Source organism: Penicillium coprophilum (genome assembly GCF_028826855.1).
Source record: "Penicillium coprophilum strain IBT 35676 chromosome Unknown utg000002l_segment0_segment1, whole genome shotgun sequence".
NCBI classification, from domain to species: domain Eukaryota; kingdom Fungi; phylum Ascomycota; class Eurotiomycetes; order Eurotiales; family Aspergillaceae; genus Penicillium; species Penicillium coprophilum.
The window spans coordinates 711,944-736,276 of record NW_026622722.1 but is presented as its reverse complement, the minus strand read 5'-3'; the positions used below and the strand labels follow the sequence as shown (position 1 = coordinate 736,276).

The 24,333-nt window shown below is 49.8% G+C and overlaps 10 protein-coding genes across 10 annotated transcripts; 4 read left to right on the top strand and 6 right to left on the bottom strand.

The window, feature by feature from the left end:
- Window positions 1–331: 331 nt before the first annotated feature.
- Window positions 332–5,559, bottom strand: N7500_002318 (bifunctional ATP-dependent DNA helicase/ssDNA endodeoxyribonuclease DNA2; the record flags this gene model as incomplete). The annotated part of the gene is made up of 5 exons (XM_056673464.1): window positions 332–2,862; window positions 2,936–3,197; window positions 3,261–3,755; window positions 3,812–3,907; window positions 3,967–5,559. The coding sequence occupies 5 exons, from the start codon at window positions 5,557–5,559 to the stop codon at window positions 332–334; spliced, it is 4,977 nt and encodes a 1,658-aa protein (XP_056533989.1).
- Window positions 5,560–6,120: 561 nt separating this feature from the next.
- On the top strand, window positions 6,121–6,550 carry N7500_002317 (uncharacterized protein; the record flags this gene model as incomplete). Its single annotated transcript, XM_056673463.1, has 2 exons — window positions 6,121–6,380; window positions 6,466–6,550. The coding sequence occupies 2 exons, from the start codon at window positions 6,121–6,123 to the stop codon at window positions 6,548–6,550; spliced, it is 345 nt and encodes a 114-aa protein (XP_056533988.1).
- A 334-nt stretch (window positions 6,551–6,884) lies between these two features.
- Window positions 6,885–7,976, bottom strand: N7500_002316 (carbon-nitrogen hydrolase family protein; the record flags this gene model as incomplete). The annotated part of the gene is made up of 5 exons (XM_056673462.1): window positions 6,885–7,241; window positions 7,315–7,393; window positions 7,474–7,757; window positions 7,814–7,906; window positions 7,965–7,976. 5 exons carry the CDS (start codon window positions 7,974–7,976, stop codon window positions 6,885–6,887), a joined length of 825 nt encoding a protein of 274 aa, XP_056533987.1.
- Window positions 7,977–8,073: 97 nt separating this feature from the next.
- On the top strand, window positions 8,074–11,384 carry N7500_002315 (exosome catalytic subunit DIS3; the record flags this gene model as incomplete). The annotated part of the gene is made up of 4 exons (XM_056673461.1): window positions 8,074–8,192; window positions 8,254–8,435; window positions 8,486–8,803; window positions 8,854–11,384. The coding sequence occupies 4 exons, from the start codon at window positions 8,074–8,076 to the stop codon at window positions 11,382–11,384; spliced, it is 3,150 nt and encodes a 1,049-aa protein (XP_056533986.1).
- A 131-nt stretch (window positions 11,385–11,515) lies between these two features.
- Window positions 11,516–13,089, bottom strand: N7500_002314 (MCT family MFS transporter; the record flags this gene model as incomplete). The annotated part of the gene is made up of 2 exons (XM_056673460.1): window positions 11,516–12,814; window positions 12,871–13,089. The coding sequence occupies 2 exons, from the start codon at window positions 13,087–13,089 to the stop codon at window positions 11,516–11,518; spliced, it is 1,518 nt and encodes a 505-aa protein (XP_056533985.1).
- An 883-nt stretch (window positions 13,090–13,972) lies between these two features.
- Window positions 13,973–16,436, top strand: N7500_002313 (LIM domain protein; the record flags this gene model as incomplete). Its single annotated transcript, XM_056673459.1, has 4 exons — window positions 13,973–14,045; window positions 14,098–15,470; window positions 15,500–16,042; window positions 16,110–16,436. The coding sequence occupies 4 exons, from the start codon at window positions 13,973–13,975 to the stop codon at window positions 16,434–16,436; spliced, it is 2,316 nt and encodes a 771-aa protein (XP_056533984.1).
- A 347-nt stretch (window positions 16,437–16,783) lies between these two features.
- Window positions 16,784–17,937, bottom strand: trm8 (tRNA (guanine46-N7)-methyltransferase; the record flags this gene model as incomplete). The annotated part of the gene is made up of 3 exons (XM_056673458.1): window positions 16,784–17,448; window positions 17,528–17,715; window positions 17,771–17,937. 3 exons carry the CDS (start codon window positions 17,935–17,937, stop codon window positions 16,784–16,786), a joined length of 1,020 nt encoding a protein of 339 aa, XP_056533983.1.
- Window positions 17,938–17,999: 62 nt separating this feature from the next.
- On the top strand, window positions 18,000–18,807 carry N7500_002311 (ESCRT-II subunit protein VPS25; the record flags this gene model as incomplete). Its single annotated transcript, XM_056673457.1, has 3 exons — window positions 18,000–18,059; window positions 18,229–18,631; window positions 18,695–18,807. 3 exons carry the CDS (start codon window positions 18,000–18,002, stop codon window positions 18,805–18,807), a joined length of 576 nt encoding a protein of 191 aa, XP_056533982.1.
- A 202-nt stretch (window positions 18,808–19,009) lies between these two features.
- Window positions 19,010–21,734, bottom strand: N7500_002310 (uncharacterized protein; the record flags this gene model as incomplete). Its single annotated transcript, XM_056673456.1, has 4 exons — window positions 19,010–19,666; window positions 19,731–21,099; window positions 21,148–21,584; window positions 21,642–21,734. The coding sequence occupies 4 exons, from the start codon at window positions 21,732–21,734 to the stop codon at window positions 19,010–19,012; spliced, it is 2,556 nt and encodes an 851-aa protein (XP_056533981.1).
- A 555-nt stretch (window positions 21,735–22,289) lies between these two features.
- Window positions 22,290–23,600, bottom strand: N7500_002309 (uncharacterized protein; the record flags this gene model as incomplete). The annotated part of the gene is made up of 5 exons (XM_056673455.1): window positions 22,290–22,749; window positions 22,815–22,992; window positions 23,050–23,147; window positions 23,199–23,343; window positions 23,402–23,600. The coding sequence occupies 5 exons, from the start codon at window positions 23,598–23,600 to the stop codon at window positions 22,290–22,292; spliced, it is 1,080 nt and encodes a 359-aa protein (XP_056533980.1).
- Between the last annotated feature and the right edge of the window lie 733 nt (window positions 23,601–24,333).

Genomic DNA, 24,333 nt, shown 5'->3' with positions numbered 1-24,333 from the left:
TTTCATCAACTATTCTTACTGTAGATTCTATTAATTGAGAGTCTGAATATCGAGCATCTTGTGTTGATTATTTGCCGACTACAGTGCTCTGCGATAGAACAAACCAAATCCCAGTGTAACATTTGACAGCCAATAACCAACAACGCCACAATGCGATATCAAATGAGAACATACAAAATGCTCAGTGCATTGGCCGAGCCCAAAGCATTACAGATGTAAGACGAATGGCCGTACCAGCGCGCCAAGTCGTATAAGCTAATGAAACAGAACAGCTCGGTTTGCACCCGAGGAGTAGAAACGAGGACCTTGATGAAAACACGGTGACCATATGCTAGCCCGTCAGGTTATTCACTATGTCTCGCAAGATGGGCCGATTCCCAACCACATTCGTGCCGTTGAACAACTTTGCACCCGTCTTACAAGGTTTTCGAAGACCAGGCGCTGCTTGTCGGGAACCCAGTGGGCTCAGCGGCTCACGGGAAGAACGAGAAGGTGGGTGATTTTTGCCCTTACTTTTGTCTTTGGCAGAGCCATGAGTTGAAATGCCACCCGGAGACATGAGCTGCGACTGTGTGGTGCAAGAAGGGAAGAAATGCTGGTCTATCGCTCCACTGGGCAAATTATAAACCCAGCCTTTGCTTTCTACCAGGCGCACGTATTTGCAGAGGAGCTCATTGCCATCACGGAGAGTGGATCTGCTACCGACAACAAGAAGCTTGGTCTGTGCGCGGGTGAAGGCGACGTTGACACGACGCCAGTCACGTAGGAGCTCACCGACGTTGTTTTCAGCGTTACTGCGGACACAGCTCAGGATAATGACCTCTTTGTCGCGGCCTTGGAATTTGTCTGTAGTGTGCATCTCCAGATCCGGGGTGTAGCGTCGCAGGCTTTGGCGAAGGAGCGAGAGTTGACTTCGGTAGAAAGTGATCACACCAATTTTGCGCGCGGGAATACCACAGGCAATGAATGCCTCCACAAGCTGCGAGCAGAGAAAGACCTCCATATGATTCACGACACGATTCCCCTGTGCTATCTCGAGGGCTGCAGGGCCGATGGGATCGGTATTGACCAGGCGCGTTTTTGCAGATGGCGCCAGTAAGTCTTGGAGCCAGCAGGGGCCACTGGAGGTGCCCGGGCATACTTGTCGCTGGGACTGTGACGAAGCATGGGTCAAGTCCTCAACATGGAATTTCTCGAGGGCGTTGATGTTGGGTATAACCAAAGATTGGGCTGCTACCTGCGGTGTGCCGCATTTGAGACGGCCCGAATAAATAAGAGTGTTGGAAAGTAACATGATTTCCTCACACATGCGGTACTGGTGCTCTAGGTTGACAACCGAAGCCGGCTGTGCATCCGAGAGCAGTTTGAATAGACTGACATCAAGTCCTCCTTCCTGGGCAGCTTTATTCTGCACAAGCGGCGGCAATTGATAGTGATCACCGACCAGGATGAAAATCCTTGCCATACGAATCGGGCCGAGGCAGACCGGGAGTGTGATCTGTGACGCTTCATCGACAATACAATAGTCAAAAATGCGTTGGTTGAAAATGCTGTGATTGACTCCGAGGCATGTAGTGGCAACGACTTGCGGTTTTTCGTATGAATCCTTGAGTTCTTCAATGGTTGATTTCGGAACTGCGGCAAGATCGGCAAACTCCTGGACATCTGGGTGAATTTTGGCGGTCGCACCTATACGCAGCACACGAATACCATCGTCCCGAATCTTCAGCAGAATGTTGTCAACTGCAGTGTGGGTGTAAGATGTAAGGAGAACACTCTTGCCTTGGGCGACAAGGGCCCTAATGATATGGGCAATCGTTGTGGTTTTTCCAGTCCCAGGCATTCCAAGGACAAGAGCATAGTCTCTGGCGCTCATCACTTTGTCAATGGCTTGTCTTTGATCAACATTGAGGTTGCCAGGATCGGAGATCGTGTATGAAGATGATATCGTCCTGAAGGCGGGAGCTTGCCCCTCAACAATGAGCCGTCGAAGCTGTCTCGCTTGGAACAAGTCTTTATCCATCATACAAATGAGGTTGTTTCGAACAATGGCCATGCCGTTGCTAAACTCATCTTTGTCGATCCGGTAAATGACCTGTTCATCTGGGTCTTCCAGGGCAGTTGGCTCTTCTCTTCCAACCTCCATGATTCCCCTGAAAGACTGATTTGTGACTGGATCGAAGCCAGCCGTCTTTGATCGTGCGTTGTGAAGCTTCCGGTCCACACCAACCTTGATGTGTGACGAGCTAGTATGTACCACGTATCCGTTGGCGAGAGCAAAATGGCCCTTTTCATCCGAAATGACGATCGGTTCGCCAACCGATATTTGAGATTCAGCAAAGGAGAAACCAGGAGACGCCTGCCTTTTGACGAAAGTATAATGGTAGCGATTTATCTTTTGTCCAGCATTCTCCTCATAGACAGAATTCTGGTCGATAACGACATCCCCGAAGCATCGGCCCAGGGCTTCTCGCTCGCTGCTCAGCAACGTCCAAAGTTCTCGCCGGAACTTCACGAGATTTCCTTCTTCTTTGGTCAGAAGTTGATCCCATTTACGAAAGAAGTCCCGATCACCGTTGTTCAAATGACCGACAGCTGCATCAAAATCCTCACCAAGTGCGCTGGTCTCGCCATCGCCATCCTCGGAGAGCTTGTGGTAAATGAAGCAAGGTGTCTTGGCATAGCATCGGATACACTGCCGAGCTTTCTTCAACATCGGTGGAAGTTGCTCCCTTTCGCGAATATAGCCAGCAAGGTGATTGCGCACTTGGATCATCTGGAGCAGTTCATGTCGGATCCCACGGATACTGAGAGTTTTTGTTAACTCAAGGTAGTAGAGAAGCCCAAATGTGACATCGATATCTGCAACAATTCTTAGCAACCACACAACCACCTGGAAGATAATCAGGGATCAAGAGAAAATCTCATCTCTTACCATAGCGATCCGACAGAAGTAGAGTGTATAAAGCTGTCTGAGCCCTATGTGACTGATTTGTATCCCTTCGTCCAGTCTTGAGCTCCAGCGGAACCACCAGGTTCTTCTCCATTTGATCTTCGCGACAAGCGACTTGTACTGTCGCGTCAATGTTGCCTTTGAGCCCATACATTGGGGACCAGATGTGCTCCTCGACCTCGAGCAGTTTGTTGATACTCAAATTAAGCTTAGAGCTATTGCGGTCTTCAACCACCGACTTTGCCTATTGATCTCGATTAGCAAGTTTTCGAGGCCGAAGGATGCCTCTATCGGCCGTCAGACATACCTGTGGCTTGAGATGCAGGAAGGCATCTGCCCAGTCGAGAACAGCAGGCATCCTGCTCATGAGATATTCAACAGCTTCAGGGATACTCATCTGAATCGAGTACAGTTCTTCGATGTGTCTGCTCATGACGGTTTCGACCAATGTTTTCAATGACTCCATATCCCATTGATTCGCTTTGAGGGCTTCTTGAAAAACTTCGTGAAAGAAGACTCCGAAGGCTTGTGGTCGCTCGAGTGCGCCAATGACTTTGACTCGATCCTGGAGGACAGCTCGTCGCTGGCAGTCTATCGAGTCTGCTACAACTGTGGCAGAAATGAGATGGTCGGGGTGAAGAATGATCATGTGGTTTAAATTATCCACAACGCAGTGGCCGGCTGCATTGAAGTCCCCGACCAGGTGGACGTAGGAGTCCTTGCTGCAGGGTGTGTCAAACCAGGACTCTCGCAAGATAATAACCTTGCGATCTCGGGTTTTCTCGTCTTCAACTAGTAAGCCCTGTATTTAAAGTCAGCGGACAGGGCTATATCCGGGGCAAGGGCAAGGTATCTGACCTGCTCTGGCTGAGTACGTCCTTTCGGAGTAACATATGTGCTCCTCGTAATATCAACGATATGGTAACGTTTGATAGCTTGTCGACCTCTTAGGTTCTATTTGTTCTGGCTGTCTTAGCATGTATTTTAATATTATGGCTTTAAGAGTGACTAACACAGGCCGGTCCTCCTTCGCCTGCTTGCTTCATAGTTTGCTCAATGGCCTCCAGATCAAAATCATCATCAAACTCATCATCCGATGATGCCACCTCAGCTTTGACAGGTACGGCGCTCGAGGTTTTGTTAAGCATACTGTCATTTACCGGGGCATTTGTTGCCCCTGACCTCTGCAAAGATGGCCCAGTGGTAACTGGCTTTGTGTCACATTTTGCAAGTATTTCCTGCAAGTTGTCGGGCAGATCGTCATATTCATCTTCGAATTCATCGAATTCATCGCGTTTTGGTTCATTAATCGTAGTGTTATAAGGCATGGGAGAGTTGCTGTCGAGCGTTGAACTCCCTTTGGGCTGCCATAGGCGAGACTTGTCTGCGGCAAGAGCAGACCAGCCAGAAGATCCCAGAGAAGCAAATTCATTAGATGCATGTGTCGGCTCAATGAAAGGATCCTCTGAGGCATCGGCCAGCTCCATCAGATCTTGATCGAGATCATCATCTCCAAACTCGGAGGACGACTCTTGCAGAACAGGCAATTCCCCAGGTCTTGCTTTCTCATGTGGCACAGATGAGGACTCGGCGGCCTCTCCATCAGCTTCCTGAAGCCTATGTTCCTTCGTGGGTGAAGATGATCGACACCGTCGCGCGTCCATATGTTGACGGAGAGGGGAAGATCCAGGCGGATCCGCATTTGCAGGGGCCATGTGCATACTTTTTTCAATCTTCTCCATAAGATAGTTGATCCTTGAGGACTTAGCTTTCCCAGATTCCACATTGCTGCTAGTTCGTTGAAACATGCCGCGACTGGGATCAACGTCTAGTCTATTTACTCTTCGTCTTTTTGTCCGAGAGGTGGGAAAATCAGTGGTACAACTAATCGCGCGTCTCAGCCCTGAAGAGTCTCGAGTTGTTCTGCCGGAGCCGGGGGTCTGAGGTGACGAGGAAAGAAGATTTGCGAGCCGCGGCGGCGGAAGATCATCCGGACCATCAACCATGTTTTTATCGATGTAGTTATTCCACAATTCCGCAGCCATATCATGCTGCGGCGTCTTGAAGGGAACTTGTATTGAATGAAGATCAAGAGCTTCTTTTTGAGCCTTTTTCTTCTTCCCGTTCGAAGGAGAGCCACCAGGCGAAGAGCTGTGCTGGCGCTTCCTGCGACGACCCGCTGGTGTCTGCGACGAGGTGTCTGGGTTTGAGCTGGCGGGCACATGTTGCCAGATGACATGCTCGACTGGGGTTACTTCTGGGCCTGGTGCGGGATCAAACGAATCCTCAGCGTTGCTGATCAAGTCCGCCAAAGGTATCCTGTTTCCCGGAGTTTGAGGGCATTCTTTAATCGGCTTTGATTCTTGTACTTGGGGTTCCGTTGCTTGAGCTTCACAAAGCGGAGGGCTTCTTCTGCCAGACGACACCTGCATCACGCCCGAAGCGCCGTTGGAGCCCGAGATTTTATGTTCTTTGCTCCCATTACCTATTTCCGTGTCGTCTTTCGAGGTGGTGTCGTCCGGAGCTACCACGCCTTCTTGGAAGCGAAAAGCGTTCAGTTTTGTTCGTGAATTTGAAGAGATGGGGTATGAATTATTTGTTGCCATTGTTTTGATTTGGAAATATCCAAGAACGAGTTCAAAATGGGTAATAATACATTCCGCGCAAAGCTGGAGCAGGCCAATGTCAGAAATGGGGATGGATTGGAGGTTCAAGATGAAGCATACCAGGTGAAGATGGGATATCTACCGATTCAATCACTTTGGATGTTCGTGCATATAGAAGGATGAAACGAATGGCGAGTCCAGCGCCCTGTAGGCGGCCTGGGGGAGAGGACCAGATGTGATAAGAACGCGTCGCGCGTGTAGTGCTGACACCTATTTTCCAAGGCAGAAGATTTCTGCCTGAGATGGCAGGCGAAAAGGCGGACAAGAAAATTGCCCAAAGTAGACTAGCGCGATAACTGGACAGCTTCCCGGCCTTTTACGGCTTCAACATCAACCCGCCGACGCACCCCTCCACTCCTCTACAAGAGGCAACATATCAATTGAGACCATTCTTGCCACTTGAATTCAAGGGGATACTCTGCCCCTTGTGAGTTCAACAGTTTCCTCGCACGCCAGTGTTCCTTCGATTAGCCTCAACCCTCCTTCACCCCCATCTTCAAGATGACTGCCCGGCCATTGTCGCACATCCTCCGGGCGCGCTGCCTGCTTCGCCAGCCCCAGAACACCCAGGCATTTTCAACTCGATCCAGCCTCTATGCCGCGGACCACGGCGACCACTATGATCCTCCCACCGGCTGGCTGTTCGGTATCAAGCCCGGCCAGAAGTACGTGAAGGAAGGCTGGGAGAACATCTGGTACTACGGATTCATTGGAAGCTTCTTGGTCGCTGGTGTTGCATACGTTTTTAAGCCTGATACCTCGTACGTCTAATCCATATCCCGGCGTCGCGCCTGAGTATTGGCGTTTACGCCCCTCGCACAACTGGAATACTGACAATTGCGATAGTATACAAACATGGGCTCTTGAAGAGGCCCGACGGAGACTGGAAGCTGAGGGCATCCTCGAGGACCCCGACAAGGTCAAGAAATAAACACCAAATTTGTACACTGTACATAGAGATCAAAGAGGAACTATTTCCATTTATGCCTGTATTACCTGCGACGGCAGATATGATGTTCCGGTCTCGTTCCTAGACAGGTTCTTTTTTTTTTGCATGCTTATCTATTTTCGTCTGTTCCTTGTTGTATCACTCGACACTTTTCTAAGTTTCTTTCCGTCATGTTGGTTATAGGTGCCCCGGTCGCAAAAGAAAATGCTTATAATTCGCACTAAGTACATCATGAAAGTTGATATCTAATAGACTCTTCGTGAAATGCACTAGGAACAAAGAGGATGATGACATCCATCTCGCTGTTCACATATTCTCAAATCTCTGGATATAGATCGTTTCTCCGTAACAACGGCATTTCACGTCTAATCTTTGCCACAAGATCGAGGTCAATATCGGCAGTCGCAATCTGTGGTTCCTGGTGCTCATCTCCCAGCTTTGCTACCACTTCGCCCCATGGGTTGATGATAACAGAATGACCATAGCTTCGTCTTTTCTCATTATGAGGGCCTGCCTGCGCAGCTGCAATCACGTATGACTGGGTCTCAATAGCTCTTGCTCGTAGTAAGGGCTCCCAATGAGCCTGACCTGTCGGCACGGTGAATGCCGATGGGTATGTGATGATTTCAGCATTCTGTCGTCTCAATGCCAGGCTCATCTCTGGAAAACGCAACTAGATAACCCAGCGTGAGTAAGAAGTTGAACTACCTGATATCCAATATAATGTCAAGATACGTTGCGCTTACATCAAAGCAAATGCTTAGACCAACACGTCCTATGGGTGTTTCAAAAGGCTTTGGGATTTGTTGTCCCGGTTGGACGCTCCTGTATCGTTTGAGGTCAGCAAATGATACTTCAACTGTCAGATCTTTATATGGCAAAGAAGAAAAAAAGAAAAAGCTTACGCGCTCTCCTTAAGTACAGGCCCATCTTTGATATCAACGTCAAATAGATGGACTTTCTGGTAGTTTTGGGTAATGGCTCCCTTGTCATCGATCCAAATCAATGAATTCTTGAGCCTGATTTCAGAAGCCACCTCATGAATTCCAACATTGATGTGAATATTATGTTCCTTGGCATCTCTCTGCAAAGATGACACAAAGCTAGCCCTCTCTTCAGACTGGGCGAGGGAGTATGATTGCTCAGCCGAGGATGCGATATAGTCCGATGCCTCTGGAAGAAACAGCACCTAACTTATATTAGCTGTATATCAGAGAGCTGGAAACAGAATATTAATAGTATCACCTTGGCACCTGCTGCAACAGCCTTTTCAACCAGCACCTTGCACTGTGCCAGATTGGAAGTTATGTTGCTAGTCGAGCATAGCTGCCCCACGGCCTATATCAAAGCAGGTTGTTAGGCAAAGTGGCTCATACCCGATAGATGGTACACTTACCGCTAAAACCATATTGCTTAGATTTTCCAAGTTGGAAAGAGATCTGAAAGCAAGTTTGTACTACGAAAAAAATTCTTTACGACAAAATAGTCTTGTTTGTAGCAATGAAATGGCATCTTTTGACCCCAAAGTGACGACCCGTGTGCTGACTCAGCCAGTTATCGCGATGATCAGCGATAACCTTTCTTCTCGCCAAGACTCTCACCTCGGATCTTTTACAAGACACAGGTTTTGATTATACAGCAACTGCCAGACGGTAGAAGTTGATCGTCGAAATGAAGAGTCTAAGGAGAGACTTGTCTGCCAACCCGCAGGCCGCAAATGTTACCAGCAAGGTCTTCGTCAGGTCCACGAAAAGTGGAAAGGTACAAAAGATTGTCCGCGAGCTCTATTTGAGAGAAGATATTCCTTGCTCTTCTAAGCTCTGTTCACAATGCCCGACTATCGCGCCGGCTGATGCCAATGGAAACAGTAAGGAAATTATTACAGTGCCGGTCGAGCAGGTTGCTAATGCAAAACAGTTGCGCCGTTCATCCTATCCGATCGCCCCGCCGGCACAAAGGCATTCCCGCGAGGCCACTATCTTGTTCCAGATACAAATGCGCTGCTTAATGGAATGGATCTTTTCGAGCACACTGGGGCCTTTTACGATGTTATTGTCCTCCAGACCGTCCTCGAGGAATTGAGAAACCGATCGCTACCACTCTACAACCGTCTTCTAGCTCTCGTAAAGTCGGAGGAAAAGCGCTTCTATCTCTTTTTCAATGAGTTCCGCCGAGAGACTCATGTGAGGAGAGGTCCGGAGGAAACAATCAATGACAGGAATGATCGCGCTGTGCGTATGGTAGCAAGCTGGTACGGTTCCCACCTGCAACAATCAGCAAAAAAGGGGAAAAAGAGAAAGCGATCCCAGCAATTGTAGTCATCACCGATGACAAGGAGAACCTTCGGAAATGCAAGGAAGAAAATGTGGCGGCCTTGTCGCTATCTGACTATGTCTCCGGTTTGGAGGGATCCGAGATGTTGCTGGATATGATCAGCGAGTCAAAAGATGCGCGGGATGCCAAAGAGGCGACTCGCGGGGAATTATTCTACCCCGAATACTTTTCAATGTCAAAACTCACGACTGGCTTGCGAGCTGGGACACTGCACCAAGGAGTGTTCAATGTTTCTCCTTACAACTACCTGGAAGCCTCCGTCAAGACCGCAGCTTTCGATAAACCTCTTCTCATTCTGGGACGTGATAACAGTAACCGCGCTATTGCAGGTGACTCGGTCGTGGTTGAAGTACTGCCAAAGGATCAGTGGAAAAGCCCCTCGACCAAGATTGTGGACGAGGAGGCCGTGACCCGTAATGATAACCCTGATACCGAAGAGACCGAGGCTGTGGTGACAGATAGAGAACGCAAAGCTCTCCAGGAAGAAGTCAAGAAGGCCCATGGCAAGAACTCGGATGGCAAGCCACAACCCACCGCCAAGGTTGTTGGTGTGATCAAGCGCAGCTGGCGTCAATACGTTGGTCACGTTGACTCAAATTCTACTGGCTCACAGGCCTCCGGCAGACGGCAACAAAACGTTTTCTTACTGCCTATGGATAAGCGTATCCCTAAGATCAGAGTACGCACAAGACAGGCTAGCGAGATTCTCGGCCAGCGTATCCTTGTCACCATCGATTCTTGGGAGCGTGATTCCAGATACCCTACCGGTCACTTCATTCGGTCTTTGGGAGAGCTCGAAACTAAGGGGGCCGAGACCGAGGCTCTTCTGCTTGAGTACGACGTACAGTACAAGCCGTTCCCCAAGTCTGTATTGGACTGCCTACCATCCGAAGGACATGATTGGAAGGTCCCTGCCTCGAAGGAAGACAAGGGCTGGAACGGCCGGAAAGATCTTCGAGACTTGCTTATTTGCAGTATCGATCCACCTGGCTGTCAGGATATTGACGACGCACTTCACGCGCGCCTCCTACCAAATGGAAATTTTGAGGTTGGTGTCCACATTGCGGATGTGTCGCATTTCGTCAAGCCCAACAACCCAATGGATCTCGAGGCCAGTGTTCGCGGAACCACTGTTTACCTAGTCGATAAGCGTATCGACATGCTTCCACATCTTCTTGGCACAGACCTGTGCTCCCTCAAACCCTATGTTGAACGATATGCCTTCTCGGTTTTGTGGGAGATTACTCCTGACGCTGAGATAGTGTCTTCAGACTTCACCAAGTCAGTCATTCGTTCCCGAGAAGCATTCAGTTACGAACAAGCTCAATTACGTATCGACGACAAATCACAGCAGGACGAGCTGACCCAGAGCATGCGCACCCTCTTGAAATTCTCCAAGGTTCTCCGTCAGAAGCGTATGGACGCTGGTGCATTGAACCTTGCCTCCCCGGAAGTCCGCATCGAAACAGAGGGTGACGAAGTGGGCGATCCTTTGACGGACGTCAAGACTAAGGCTACGCTCGACACTAATAGCTTGGTTGAGGAGTTCATGCTTCTCGCCAACATCACCGTTGGCTCTAAGGTCTACGAGTCCTTCCCTCAAACAGCCTTGCTACGTCGACACGCTACTCCCCCACCTCAAAATTTCGAGGATCTTCAAAACCAACTCTCGAAGAAGCGGAACATGGAACTTGATGTCTCCAGCTCGCGAGCTCTGGCTGATTCTTTGGACCGCTGCGTCGACCCCAAGAACCCATTCTTCAACACCCTTGTCCGTATCTTGGCAACCCGTTGCATGACCTCTGCCGAGTACTTCTGCGCGGGTGCCTTTGCCGAATCTGAATTCCGTCATTACGGTCTCGCTTCCCCCATCTACACCCACTTCACTTCGCCTATTCGACGATATGCCGATCTGATGGTTCACCGGCAATTGGCTTCTGCAATTGGTTATGAAGGCGAGGATGGACATGCAGTCATCGAGGGTGTCAGCACCCGCAACAAGCTAGAAGACATCTGCCGAAACATCAACGTCCGTCACCGCAATGCACAGCATGCCGGCCGCGCTAGTATTGAGTACTACGTGGGCCAGGCTCTCAAGGCCCGTGGAGAGAAGATGGCCGCCGACGGTGTCGATGCGGGCATTGAAGAAGAAGGCTATGTGATGCGTGTGTTTGAGAACGGTGTTGTCATCTTTGTTCCTCGCTTCGGCATTGAAGGTGTCGTTCGTTTGGAGGACTTCGTCCTTCCCGGCGAATCTGGAGCTCGTTCTGTCGCGGAGAGACGGGAGCTAGCTCCTCACCGCACCACAGACTTTGATAGCGAAGAATACACCCTTCGTGTGGAAGAGAAGGGTCACCCAGAGAAAGAACGCAGTGTGACGGTTGAACTTTTCCAAAAGGTTCGTGTCAATGTCAGCTCCGTTAAGGAAGAGGGTCGCGGCGCCGGCAAGAGAAGGGTCCGAATTCTGGTTATGGAGGCATGAACCAAAAACTACATCCATGTAGATTAGATCTAGTGTCAGAACGGCGTTCAAATCAAATTAATGACAGACGATTGTCTATTTCAATATGTTCATTTTGGCTGCATATCTGTACTCTGCGCTATGTAGTTAAATTAAACCTTTTTCAAAGTGACCATTCTGCGAACTAAGCTGACCGGATCCCATAACGAAGCAGCCATTTCAGTGGCCCCCAGGGCCGGGGAAATAGTCGCAGGGAGGCTCTGCTTCTCATTTCCGCCGAGGCTTCCAGTCAACGGGCCAGCCTGGACGACAGTATCAGAGCATCCTTGGGCACGCTCCAACTCGCCGACCTTCCAACCACGGACAATCCACAGACATAAGGAAGCACCAAAATACATGAAGCCAGTAAATAACTGAACACGCAGATATGAAGTCCCACCACCGACATTATGGCTGCGAAGCTGAAGGGCGATAGCCTCGGAGACAGTGCAAGGGGCAACAAGCGTGAGCCAAGTAATGCTCAAGCCGGAAGGAAGGTCTCTGATACCAATAATCTCGGCCAGAACAGGAGAAACAGTAGCCCAATACGTGCCGGCGACAGTACCGACCAAAACGGCGAAAAAGCATACCACGCCCATGCTATCAGCGGAAGTCCAGACGGCAAGGCAGAATAGACCGCAGAAGAAGGTGAGGGAAGTGGCAATATTAATGCGACCAAGCCGATCACTGAACATGCCAACAAACGGACGCCCCAGACCCTGACCGAGGTTAAGCAGCGCAGAGACAATACTCCCCTGGTGCGACGAGAGGCCGACGGAGAGGGCGAAGTTGGCAACGCTGAACAAAAGCGCCACGTAGCCGAGCATACTGAACACACCCCACCCAAGGAAGAGTAAGAACTCCGGGCGACGCAGAAGGGGCAGGTGAAACGCCGTGAATCTACTGCCGACGGCCTTATTGCGATCCCGCAACAGATTACAACAGACCAGGTTCACGACGCAGGAAATGATACCCAAAATGCGGAACGCCCAACCCAACCCGTAGCGCGGGATAATGGCGCCCACTGCTAAGGAATAGATCAGACCGCCGAGACCAGATCCGGCCGCGTTGATGCCCATCGCTACACCACGGTGCTTGTCAAACCACTGCGGGGTGATACCGACACTGCCCACGAAGAGAAAGCCCATGCCCCAACCGAAACAGACGCCTTGGCTGAGGAAGATGTGCCATTTCTGGGTTGCGAATGAGGACCCTATTAGAGAGAGGGTTTCGAAGAAAATGCCCAAATTGAGTACAAGTCGTGTACCCCATTTTTGGATCATCCATGTAGCCAATGGAGCCACCAAAAGGGCACAGGAGATACTCAGGCCGCCTGTGAAGGCATATGATAGGGCCGATGTGTTGGGGAATACATCGTGTGAGAGGTAATGGCTCAGAAAGACTCCATAGCTCTGAACATTAGATATGTTAGTAAATGACAGGGAAATTCCAAAGATTCATGACTCACGCTATTAATACCCCAAGTATGCGCATTAATCCAGAAAACACAGGCGACACAGACCCAGCCATAGCCACCGTCCGGGGCCACATCGCGCTTGTATTTCTCATCTTCATCAACGTCCAGTGGTGCCGACTGCGCGTGTAACTTATGCTCCTGCTTTGCACTCTCTCGGTCTATATCATCTTGATGTGAACGGATGATATCAATTGGCACATTATCGGCCATAGTAGCTCAGATACAAGCCCCACTTCTTATTGTATGAAATAACGAGCTTCTTAGAGAGTAGATCAAAACCGATTGCCGTTCTCGTCGCAACATGGAGGTATGTAGTGAAAAAAAGCAAGAAACCTAGATTAGTACGCTAACAAAAAAAAGGGACTAGATTTCAATCAGTTTATCGTTGGTAATAATTGGAGTCATCGGACTATCGGACTTTCGGACTGAATGCCGAATCCAACATTATGAGAGGGAAAATCCCCGGGCCTCGTGGTTTACTGTTTCTACTCGGCGACATTGGACCAATAAAGAAAGCTGATATAGATAGCGACAGCTACCTTGCGTCCAAGCTGTGCAGTTCTTGGGGTGTCAGCACGTTACTCGGCTGTGGGGTCTCTGTGCCGAGAAGCCGATGCGGAGAGAGTCGAGTCCAAGCCCTGAAGTTGGGTAGATGTGGGGGACTTCTTAGTCATCTCCAAGGATATCGAAGTTTGATGAGAGATGTGTCCACAGGTATCCATAAGGTCGATACCTTGTTAAGTATAAAGAAGTATAAAGATACGGTATATGTATATATATATCCCGAGGTCTTTCAACGGTACGGTGTCCAATATAGGGCTCAATAGGGTTGAATGGAACAAGCCCTTATCATACATGTGTCACCATGATACCTAGGTAGATAAGGGCGCTGAGTCATCCGTTGCCTCGCGACGGGCCCCCAGGGGTTTGTTTGGAGGGGGAAGCAGCCCAATGACGCTAGCCAGCTCAGACCGTCAAGTGTAGATCGCAACTAGACTCTTCTCATCTTAGCCCATCTTGGTCTTTGATCCTTCGTCATCATCCTGTACTTATCCGTATTTCTTTTTACATCCTTGATCCTTGCAATTCCATGATGCATAAACATAACACCGGTCAGAGGAAGGTCTCGCCTCCTGGCCCATCCTTTATGTCCAGCGATCAAGTTTGTAAGTGACTCTTTGGTGATGGCCAGCTCAGAGCTGATACATGAGTCAACAGCAACGTACTTGAAGGACTTGCGGGCAAATCGTCCTGCCCGTCCGACAGGATCTCGGCCATACCCAGGTAGAGCAGCGGCATCAACAAGCGAACTGCCTGATAGCCTTCCTCCAAGGGCATCCTCGGCATTCGCTATGCACAGTCCGGTCGAAGATGAAATTGACGATCATCGACGCTCAGGCAGCGCAACGTCCCATCGCCGGACAAATTCTCATGTGTCTAGTGGTGGCGCAATGAGTCGTCCTTTAGCTCAGGAGCCACGCACGCACTCAATCCGAAAGAACGTGTTTCCAGCACAGATCCACGCACGTACCATTTCCATCCCGACATCTTCAGCTCTGCCCTATCGTGAAAATGGTCAACGCCGACACGAAAAGGAAGAGGCACGGGCATTACGAGCTGCCTTGCAGCAAATGGATGTCGAGGACGATATCGGTCTTCACCAAGCAGCTCAGGATGAGGCTACAGAGCTAGTTTGGATGCACCAGAATCCTGGTCAAGCTTTTAAAAACCCATATGCGCCATACCAAAATCCTGATGCCAACAGGCAGAGCCAGAGCCCTGTCCGAGATAGCTCACGAGAAACTATCCCGTCGACCAATAGGTTCAGCCAGTCGACAGGCTCAAGTATTTCTTCCGATGGTAATTCTAGCCCTGAATCAAGGCGGAAACGATCATCTCTAGCTGGACCCTCAAAGAAGAATCTCAAAGTTAACTTTAAACTACCTGAGGAGGAACCCGAGCAGTCTCTTGCTCCCAAGTCGCGTACTGTCAGCAGTGATTCATCTAAAGGAATTTTCAGGAACCCGAACGACCAAATATACGAGGAACCCGTTGATACTCAGAAGGAACCCGAAGCAAGACCGGAGTTTTCGAAGTCCGACTCGTCAGCTTTGAAGAACAAACCACGCAACGCTCTGGGACGTGTTCCTAGGCCACTCCCTTGGTTGCAGAATAGAGCCAACACTAGCCCAGTGATGGATAAAATCTCGCGGTTTGAAACCAACAAGAACTCTCCCACCCAGTCGCATAATGTCGGCTACACTCGAAATGCAAGCGCTACTCCTCCCCCCACCCAATCACACAATGCCGGTTACACTAGGAACGAGCCTACTACTCCGACTCCTCCCCCCGATGAAAAGGGTGAACTTGTCACCACCCCGGATGGAAGAGAGAGACGCAGTGATGATATCCGCGCAGCTACCAGCAAAAGACGAGGAGACCGCAGTGAGAAGTTACCAATGCCTTCAGCCGTCAGTGACCGAGTTGGACGCCCAATTGTAAGCTTCGACCAAAGCTGGAAACCAAGTGATCAGCCGAAGCCTGATCGTCCAACTCTACCGATCATTGAAGTGGCGGCACCAACCATTGAAGTCTCTCCCCCTCAATCGAAGTCTCTGAGCCACCTCCAATCCCCGTCATCAATGTCCCAGACATCAAAGTACCCACTATCTCTGAGATAGAGGCCCCTTCCAAGACACCGGCTAGACCGGTACCTCAGTCGACGAAAAGCTGCCCAACTAAGCAGGCTTTCCCCAGACAGCAAGGATCTGACTCGCAGAGCCGTTGGTATTCGCCCTATACACGATCTGGTGTCCCAACTGCAAGCTGTGAGCTATGCACTCTTCCCATTTCCGGGAAAATTGTAACCGCTGGCGGATGTCGATTCCACCCGGAGTGCTTTACCTGTTTCCACTGCCACACAGCTCTCGAATGTGTGGCTTTCTATCAAGAACCGGAGTCTAGCAGGGCCGAGAGACTAGCAACCGAGGCTGATGAGCATGATCATGAAGCCCGCGTGCCACGGTTCTACTGCCACCTTGATTTCCACGAGATGTTCAGCCCCCGTTGCAAGAGCTGCAAGACCCCTATTGAAGGAGAGGTGGTAGTGGCATGTGGTGCCGAATGGCATGTCGGTCATTTCTTCTGCGCAGAGTGCGGTGATGTAGGTGTCGATTTCCTTTCTCGTAATTTTGCACGCCAAAAGAAACTGACAAGCTCTCTTCATATAGCCCTTCGATTCCCAAACTCCCTTTGTCGAGAAAGATGGCTTCGCATGGTGCCTCCACTGCCACTCACGCCGTACCGCACCACGTTGTCTGGGTTGCAAGCAGCATGTCATGGACGAGGTTGTAATCAGTGCAATTGGCGGCCAGTGGCACGAAAATTGCTTCAATTGCCATGAGTGTGGCGATGGTTTTGGTCCGGAGGGGCGGTTTTTTGTTCGTGAAGGCGAGCCTAAGCGAACAGCTAAGGGCCGCGTGATCGGTGGTCCGGTTCAACTGGCAATCTGTGAGAGATGTGAAGGAATCCGTCTTAAGGCGCCTGGGATGTGCTAGCGTTTTGCACCATCTAGTTGCGGGGCTACGACCACCATGTTTTAACGAGATTACTGCTACTATGATAGATTCGCATGATGTCGGTGTTTGATTTTTGCATCACTTCATTTCTCACCGTGTGTTCTACAACCCGTTTTTCGGGCTCTCATTCCGGGAGTTTGTTCGTTTTTATGTTGCATTTTGTTAGCAAGCGAAAATTGCCATCTTGGAGTATAGGGATGATATCGGCAATGTATTTAGAATGGGCAAAAACGCCGCAAACACCTCTTTTATCGTCATATCATTAAGATCAATGCAATAACTTCTCATACTCTCCTCCCTAATTAGGTATCTAATTTCGCTCATTTTCAAGCAGGCCATTCAGGATCAGCCTTGCGTCTGAAGACAGCAACATACTTGTTGCCCTTATTTCTCGTAACCTTCTTCGACTCCTCTGTCTCATACTTCATAACGCGCACACAAGGATCAGCGGCAAGCTCCTCCTCAGAAACCCGCTCAAACAGATCCTTACTGCTCGCGGCAGGAGGCGCCCCTCCCTCCGGTTGTTCCCCATGCAGGAAATGACGCAGGACCCAGTGGTGATACTCCTCGACATCGGTAATGGTGTACAGCAGACCGCCGGGTCGCAGGACAAACGCATACTCGGAGTTCAGCGATTCGGAAACAATACGGGCCTTGTGCTTACGAGCCTTGAAGTGCGGGTCCGGGAAGCAGATGAAGATCTTGGAGAGTTGGTGGTGGCCAAAGAAGTTGGGGAGGAACTTCATGGTGTTGCTGCGGATTGCGGTGATATTTTCGAAGTTTCCTGGGAAGAGTTTCTCCGTGCCGATTTCATCGTCATTGGCTGGGACTGGGGCAGAAGTTGATTCGGTGCTTTCGGGTTGCGCGGAGGCATCTTTGGGTTCGCTTGATGATGGGTTTGCAGCTTTGTTCTTGAGGCGTTGTTGTTGGCTGCGCAGAGCGTGGATGCGAGAGCTGAGATATTCCAGCACTGAAATGCGGATTTCCATGCCTGTGAGTTATTGTTAGCTTACGGTACTTGATCTGAGCGGCTGCAAACACGGATTTGGATCTCGCTCCGCTGTACTTACCGACCATCAGGGTATCTGGCATCAAAGGCGCGAGGCCAACCAGCAGTCCGCCGAAGCCACATCCAATATCCACGACTTCGACCTCCTTGGTCAACTTGCGCCCTCCGCTGAGGTTCGTTTTGGATGCGTCTGGATCCACGAATGCAGGGTAATGGGACGACCAGTCCATATGCGCGGGGCTGAGGGGACTATTGAAGCATCAATTAGCTATCAGTTCAAAAATAGACAAAAGATGATACATACTACTCTAGCCGGTGGTCAGAGAAGGGATTCGCATGCGCGCGCTGGCGGAAGAATTTCTTCTGCGGCATCTTGATGACGGAGCCATCGGTGGATTCCTGCTGGGCTTGGACATTGCGACGGTACTCTTCGCGCTTGATGCGCTTTGCAGGGATATTTGGAGTGGCCATTGTGAGTAGCAAAGGTGAAGTCGAGAGAAATCGAAAAGGCCGAAGTCGACGAAATTGAGAAAATGCCGGCCCCACCTTTTACTCCACAGCCTTTGGAGTCGTGTCTCTTGTCTGTCGACATCGTACTTGGAACTTTTCGACTTTCATTTGCCTATTTTCTTCTTGATCTCTTTATCTTGACTTCTGTGATATCTTCCAACATGACAACAACTGCCCCGTTCCCTTTCCCACCAACTTACAGCTTCCCCCTTCTTCACCCCGCAACCAAACACAACAACCCGACACTCACAGCTCGAGAAATGGTCTTCGCTAATCCAGTCTTGGTGCCGGCATCACCGTCAATACCGTCTCTCCCTGATCGATGCCGTTGAGACCCCACTATTCCACAACACAACCCTGCGGAAGCGTCTTGATCTGCGCGAGGCTCGCGCGGTCATCGACTGGATGACCAAGAGTGAAGAAGAAGGCGGCGGCGGCCGGCGAGCGGAGTGGATATCTGATGCTGGAGGTGCTTCGTCTTTAGGAGGCTTGGGAAATGGTGCTGGGCAGGGACCGAAGGCTGTTGCGTGGATTTGGTGGAGGAGGCCTGAGGAGTGGGCAGATGTCTTAGCTGAATGGGTTGAGGAAACTGGGCAGAAGGGATCGGTTCTGACGGTATATGAGCTTATTCATGGGGAGGGTGCCATGTCGCAGGGTGAGATCCAATCTTTTGTTGCTGGTAATAGTGGCTATGGTTTGTGCTGATTTGCATCTACAGAGTTCCATGGCATGGATATCGACGTCATGCTACGCTCGCTGAATGTCTTGGTTAAGAGAGGCAGGGCGCAGATTTTTGGTGGCGAGGGCCAGGAGGGTGTTAAGTTCTTCTGAAGAGATCAAGATGACATGCTGGGATTTCTCTATGGGATAAATCGTGGCTATTCGTGACAAAAACAAAGCGCTTCTCATGTGCAGGCCAAAAGACATGTCAAATCATGTCGCCGATACTTCAAACTTATACACAGAATCCATGTTCTCGGGTTCAAAAGCCCTTAGTGGATGAGGGATGTGGACTCAATACCTTGGTATCAGTCTACTCGTCCGTGTTCTCGATCATCTCATCGGTCAGTTCGTATTCGTCGGTGGCACGTATCTCCTGCGACATGGCCATGTCCAGGAGCCAGTCCACTCGGACTATCCGCGGAGTCTTCTTGATATCAAGTGCCAGTTGACGGAATCGAGGCCAGACTCGACCGTGATTAGCTCCAGCGCTGCTCAGAAGGAAGACATCCTTGCGAGCAGGGTTGTCGTCTTCCGCTTCGCTTTCGTCGTCGCTCTCCTCCCGCCGAGAATGTTTCGATATTGCCAGACGACCACGAAATAGCATGCACTCTCCTCCGTTTGTTTCAACGATAGACTTGAATGCATCGAATCCGCCTCGAATGTCCTCGACACAATAGATGCGATAGCCCTGCAACATTTTATTCTTGTTCTTCTTTGCATTTGCTGTGACAGAAGACAGGTTGAAATTGTACTTCTTCTCGGCTTCTTTATCTTTCAGAGGGAAATCGGAGGGGTCAAGCAGTTCCTCCTTTTTTATGCAACTAGTGATGAAGTCTGTGCTCACGATCATCGGCGCATATGCGAGTGCATTGACGAATTTAGTGGTCCGCAAGATCGACGGTGCGGCCAGGTGGGAGCATCGTCGGGCATCTTGAACCACCACAATACCGAGATCCCGGAGGCTTCGCTGTGAAAGTGTTAGTAGTGTACCTTGCGCCAATCATGTTTACAATTGCAGTAGCCAAACAAACCTTGTCTGCGTCCTCTTTCTTTTCGTTGCCCTTCCCTACCCATCTCTGATAGCCAGTAATCAGCAGATGCATGGCAATTGGTGGCCGAGACTTTTTCTGTCGTTTGGTCTCCACTGCCTGCTCGCCTTCGCTCTCACCCTCGGCTTCAAGCGAGGCACGTTTCTTGTTCTCCTGAACTCGGCCCTCGTCTGACTTTCGTCTGCCGCCGTAGATAACACCGCCCACACGTTTCCTTTCCTTTTCGTACAAGGCAAGATCTGGGGCATATTCGTGGAGTCGGGCAGTTGCTGCGTCTTTTGACTTGCGGCTACTGGTCGACGACGGGGTTTCGTTTTCTTTGCCCTCGGACATGATTCGAGTTCGTGCGGGTGTTTGGATAGGTCGGCGCGACTTCCCATTTCCCTGCGGAGTACCATGCGAGGTTTCTGCAGCATCCTCATCGATCTTCCGTTTCTTCTCAGCGGGAGGCTGTACAGAGTCCGTATTTTGGTCCTTGCTCTGCATCGCGCGCCGCGGGCTATGAGCAACAGTCTCCCCGGACGAGAAAAAGATCTGCTCCAAAACATTGCGGTCGAGCTGAGTCTGGCCTGCGACTTCTCCGAGATTAGTCCGCAGGGGGAAGTGGCTGTAGCGCGGGTTTGAGGCCGGTTGTAGCTTCCATTTTGCGTAACTGTCCTCCAGCCACAGGTGATTGACAACTTCAAGGCCCCATTCCTTCGCCGCATTGCATTTCTCGCTCGTTCCATGTGCCGTTATCAGATGAGTGTTTTCTTGCTTTAATGTTTTGGTACATTCTGCACCTGCTGCTGCGATCAAGTTCTCCAAGTAGATTCTTGCTTCGCCAACATAGTTGGACAAACTGATCTTTAAGCCTTCAAACCCGGGTATGCCAGTGCGAGAGATCGGGTAATGCAGTAGTCGCCTGAGAGGTGAAGTATATGTGTTGAATGTCATGAGGCGGTAAAGCCATGCGAGATTCCCAACGTCTATGTTCAGTCGCGATGCCGTGCGGTATGCAAAGCCTTCTCGGTAACGACAAATTAACATGTCTGCCCCATCGATATTTGATGTCATCGTGGCACCGCCTTGTTCGAGGACTGATTGAATTGATTCCAGCAAGTGCGAGCCGATTCCAAGATCATGAGACAGCATAATAGACTTCCCTTGAAAGACACTCCGCTGGCCTGGTTTATGCGCCGAACTAGATAGCGTGGGTAGCTTGGCTGGATCTGTTGTTGAAGCACCCACCAAATCCTTATTCTCTTGCCATCGGATTGGAGTATCAGGTCCCACGCGCAAGATCTCCGGGTCTGGAAGTGTATATGGACGTTCGTCGATTCGTCGACCGAGTTTAAGGCAGTCATCAAACCTGCTCTCAGTCAGCCAGGCTCGCGGACTAATGTGCCATGGGACTCACCAGTGCGGAAGTACAATTTTCACGTTCAATTTCTTCGCCTGAGCAATGCGCGCCTTGTCAGAGTCGGCCGTGAGGTCCACCAGGTGTGTCACCATCTGAGAAATTCTTGGAGCGTACAATCCACCTTTCGCAACCACGCCGCCTATGATTGCATCCTTGTCTCCCTCGGGTATGTCACCGCAGGTAACCACGACATCGTTCATGAACAGCCGCGGGTCTGGGCTGTATTGGCGGGGATTCGCCAATTTCTTCTTCGTCAATGAGTTACTCACCCACTGTGGCTTCACCACAGGGATCAAAGCATCACAGGTAATATCGTAGGCTTCGAAGTCAATCGTGGTAGAGATCAAATGGCTGAACTTGGCCACATCGGGGACCTCAGCACCGGGTTGAACAATCAGAGGCTCGCCACCGTTTTGCTCGATGATAGTTGCGAGCTAGATGATTATGTTTTGTCAGTCGAGTGCAGGCTGTACTAGCAGGGAAACACGTACCTGCTCCGCGGATTCGCTCGAAAGATCCTTAGAGCATACAATGCAGAGGCAACACTGCTCGAAGAGTTTAGATTCTCCATTTCTGGTTGCCATGGCCAGAGTTAGGGATAAGGTATGGGGTCGAAGACCGAATCGTTGAATGGAAAATCTCCAGGGGAGTCACATCCAAGTGTAGAACCACAATGAGGCAATCGGAGACGCGCCCACGCGTGTCAAGAACGCCGGATCACGTGCACCGTGGCGCGCGGGGATTGGATTTGATAGATCTCGCTCGATTCATCTCGTTTGATCTATCTCTTTCGAATCGAGCTAAACCAGGTCTCTTCTTTAATATTGGCGAGTTTTTACATGCCAGATTCTCGGTGTAATTCTGCCAAACGGAGGGTTCGACTATGTCTACTCCGTATGTTGGAATTGTACATCTTCACATATCTGGTACGGTCAAAAGAGAAAACTACCTTTCCAATGGAATATGACCATGGTCGCCTTTGAGCATACTAGTATTAATGAGCGATTGTCAATAAAACATGGAACTCGATGTATGCCCTCTTTCAGACACATTTCAACTTGCTCAGAGACTGCTTTCCCGGGCGAACCAGATGTGCAACACCCCTAATCTGATTCGTGATGTTTTTTTCTCGTTCAGACCTAGTCCATTTCTCCCGGCATTGGTCCATATGCTGCGTCTAACCTGCTTGACGGTAAATACAACCCAGCAAAGATATCAGTGACAGCGTCAACCGGCCACTCTTCTTGGTCCTCATCCTCGGAGTCGACCTCAAACACAAACTTGGACACTTTCTTATAATCAGGTCCAGATCCAGATGTAACACTATGGTTAACATTGAGGTCATTGTAAAATACAGGCTCAGTTTGAGTAGATTTTTCACATCTAGAGGACTTTACAAAGTCATCGCCACCGGTTGCTGTACCCAAGGGGATCAATCGATTGGCAGGAAGATGAATCCTGCACTTAGTATTGTCAACATCCTTTCTCTTGGCGTCTTCCAGAGGTATACCTACGTAGTCTAATGCAAGACTTGGGTCTCGGTACCCGGATCGGTGAAATTGGGACCCATACTCTGCAGCAAACTGGGCATCGGTGCGCCTAGTACATCATGTCATTAGTATATACTGGAGTGATCTCCCTTGAGAGTAAGATATGAAACCCACGCAATTTCCTCTAATGTATCACAATAAAAGCCGATCCGAGAGGCAGCAATGACGTTTTTCCTAGGTTCCTTCAAATAGAGGGCATCACGCCAACCTCCCATCAAAATCCAACGCTTTATCGCGTTATGTGCAGCAGTTGCTTCCTCGATATTCAGAGGGCCGTGGCTTGGCAGGTGGACTATACATTATCAGATATGCTTCAAACACACAGAGTTCAGAACAGTGGAACACGCACCGGCACCACGATGGTGTAGACGAACGTGACGGGGAAAACTGCCCGGGTCGCTGAAACTCGCTCCACATAGCTGGGTGTCTTTCACCAATATATCGCATCTATCTTGATTAGTCTAGATCTGGCAAAACCTCGAGGAACTCATGTTATACACTATGGTGTCCCAACAATTAAGAGTAACCATCGGGGCTTGTGGCCCATCAGCAGCAAGAGCAGCTGTGGCTTTGGTTATGCTTATGGATCCATTTGCAGTCGTTGATTTTAGTTTCCAATCAGGATTGTTATTTGGGATAGGTCCTATGAAGGCTCAATAGACTGCCATTGCCGGTCCAAATTCCCTCTATCCTGTACTCACCGTGTGCGTAGCCCCAAACTGGATGTGGGTTCGCTGCATTCAGTACATCGGGATTGAGAAAGTCGCTTTTGAATAACTGTGGCCAAGCTACCTCCATCTTGCCCAGATGGCTCATGGATGAACGACTTGCAACGAAGATATAAAAGGGGAAAGATGCGCAGGGTATGATGATGGCCAGGGATGAGGAAAATTTGACCATTGTGGGAGGTTTTTAAAGACTTCGTGCGTATAGCGGAGGCAAACAACGAATTTTATGTCTGGGTGAGGTCTTGTTCAGGCAAACTCCCAGGCAAATTCCTACTCTGGTCGATAACACATAGTTTTCTACATGAATTGCTCAAGCAGCCTTGAAAACAGATGTACTGCTTGGTTGAAGCAAACTCATGTACCATGGATTAATAGGCATCTCTGCATGACGAACGAGTCTCGGGTTGTAGTTATTTCCTTTTCCTCTGCAGACCATCTATTGTATATCAACACCAACAACCAACTGCCCCAAACGAATACCAAAATATAGGCCCCTCTGTTCTGTATTATGCAAAGCCATGTTGATAATTCGAGCTGTGCGCGTCTACCTGTGCAAAAGATGTGACCTCTTTCCGCATGTATCACAGGGTCCTTAAAGTGTGCTTCAAGTTCGATGTTGCGTGCCAATATCAAATGTCCGATGAAGAGGTCAAAATTTAGGATGGCCGTAGAGATTATACACGTGTGGTTACAATAGTCCTGAAAGACAATACCTAGAAAACTCAAGATTGTAGATTTATCCCAGTGAAGCTGATATTTAGCCTTGATAGGGGATACAAAGGATGCTGGATTTCGTTCCATTGGTCCCAGTTGAGTTTCAAGTCTCTGGCTTTCTCTCACAACACAAACACTGCAGGGTGCAATACCCGGCAGCAAACATCTGCCCGCGTGTGGTATGCCGATTG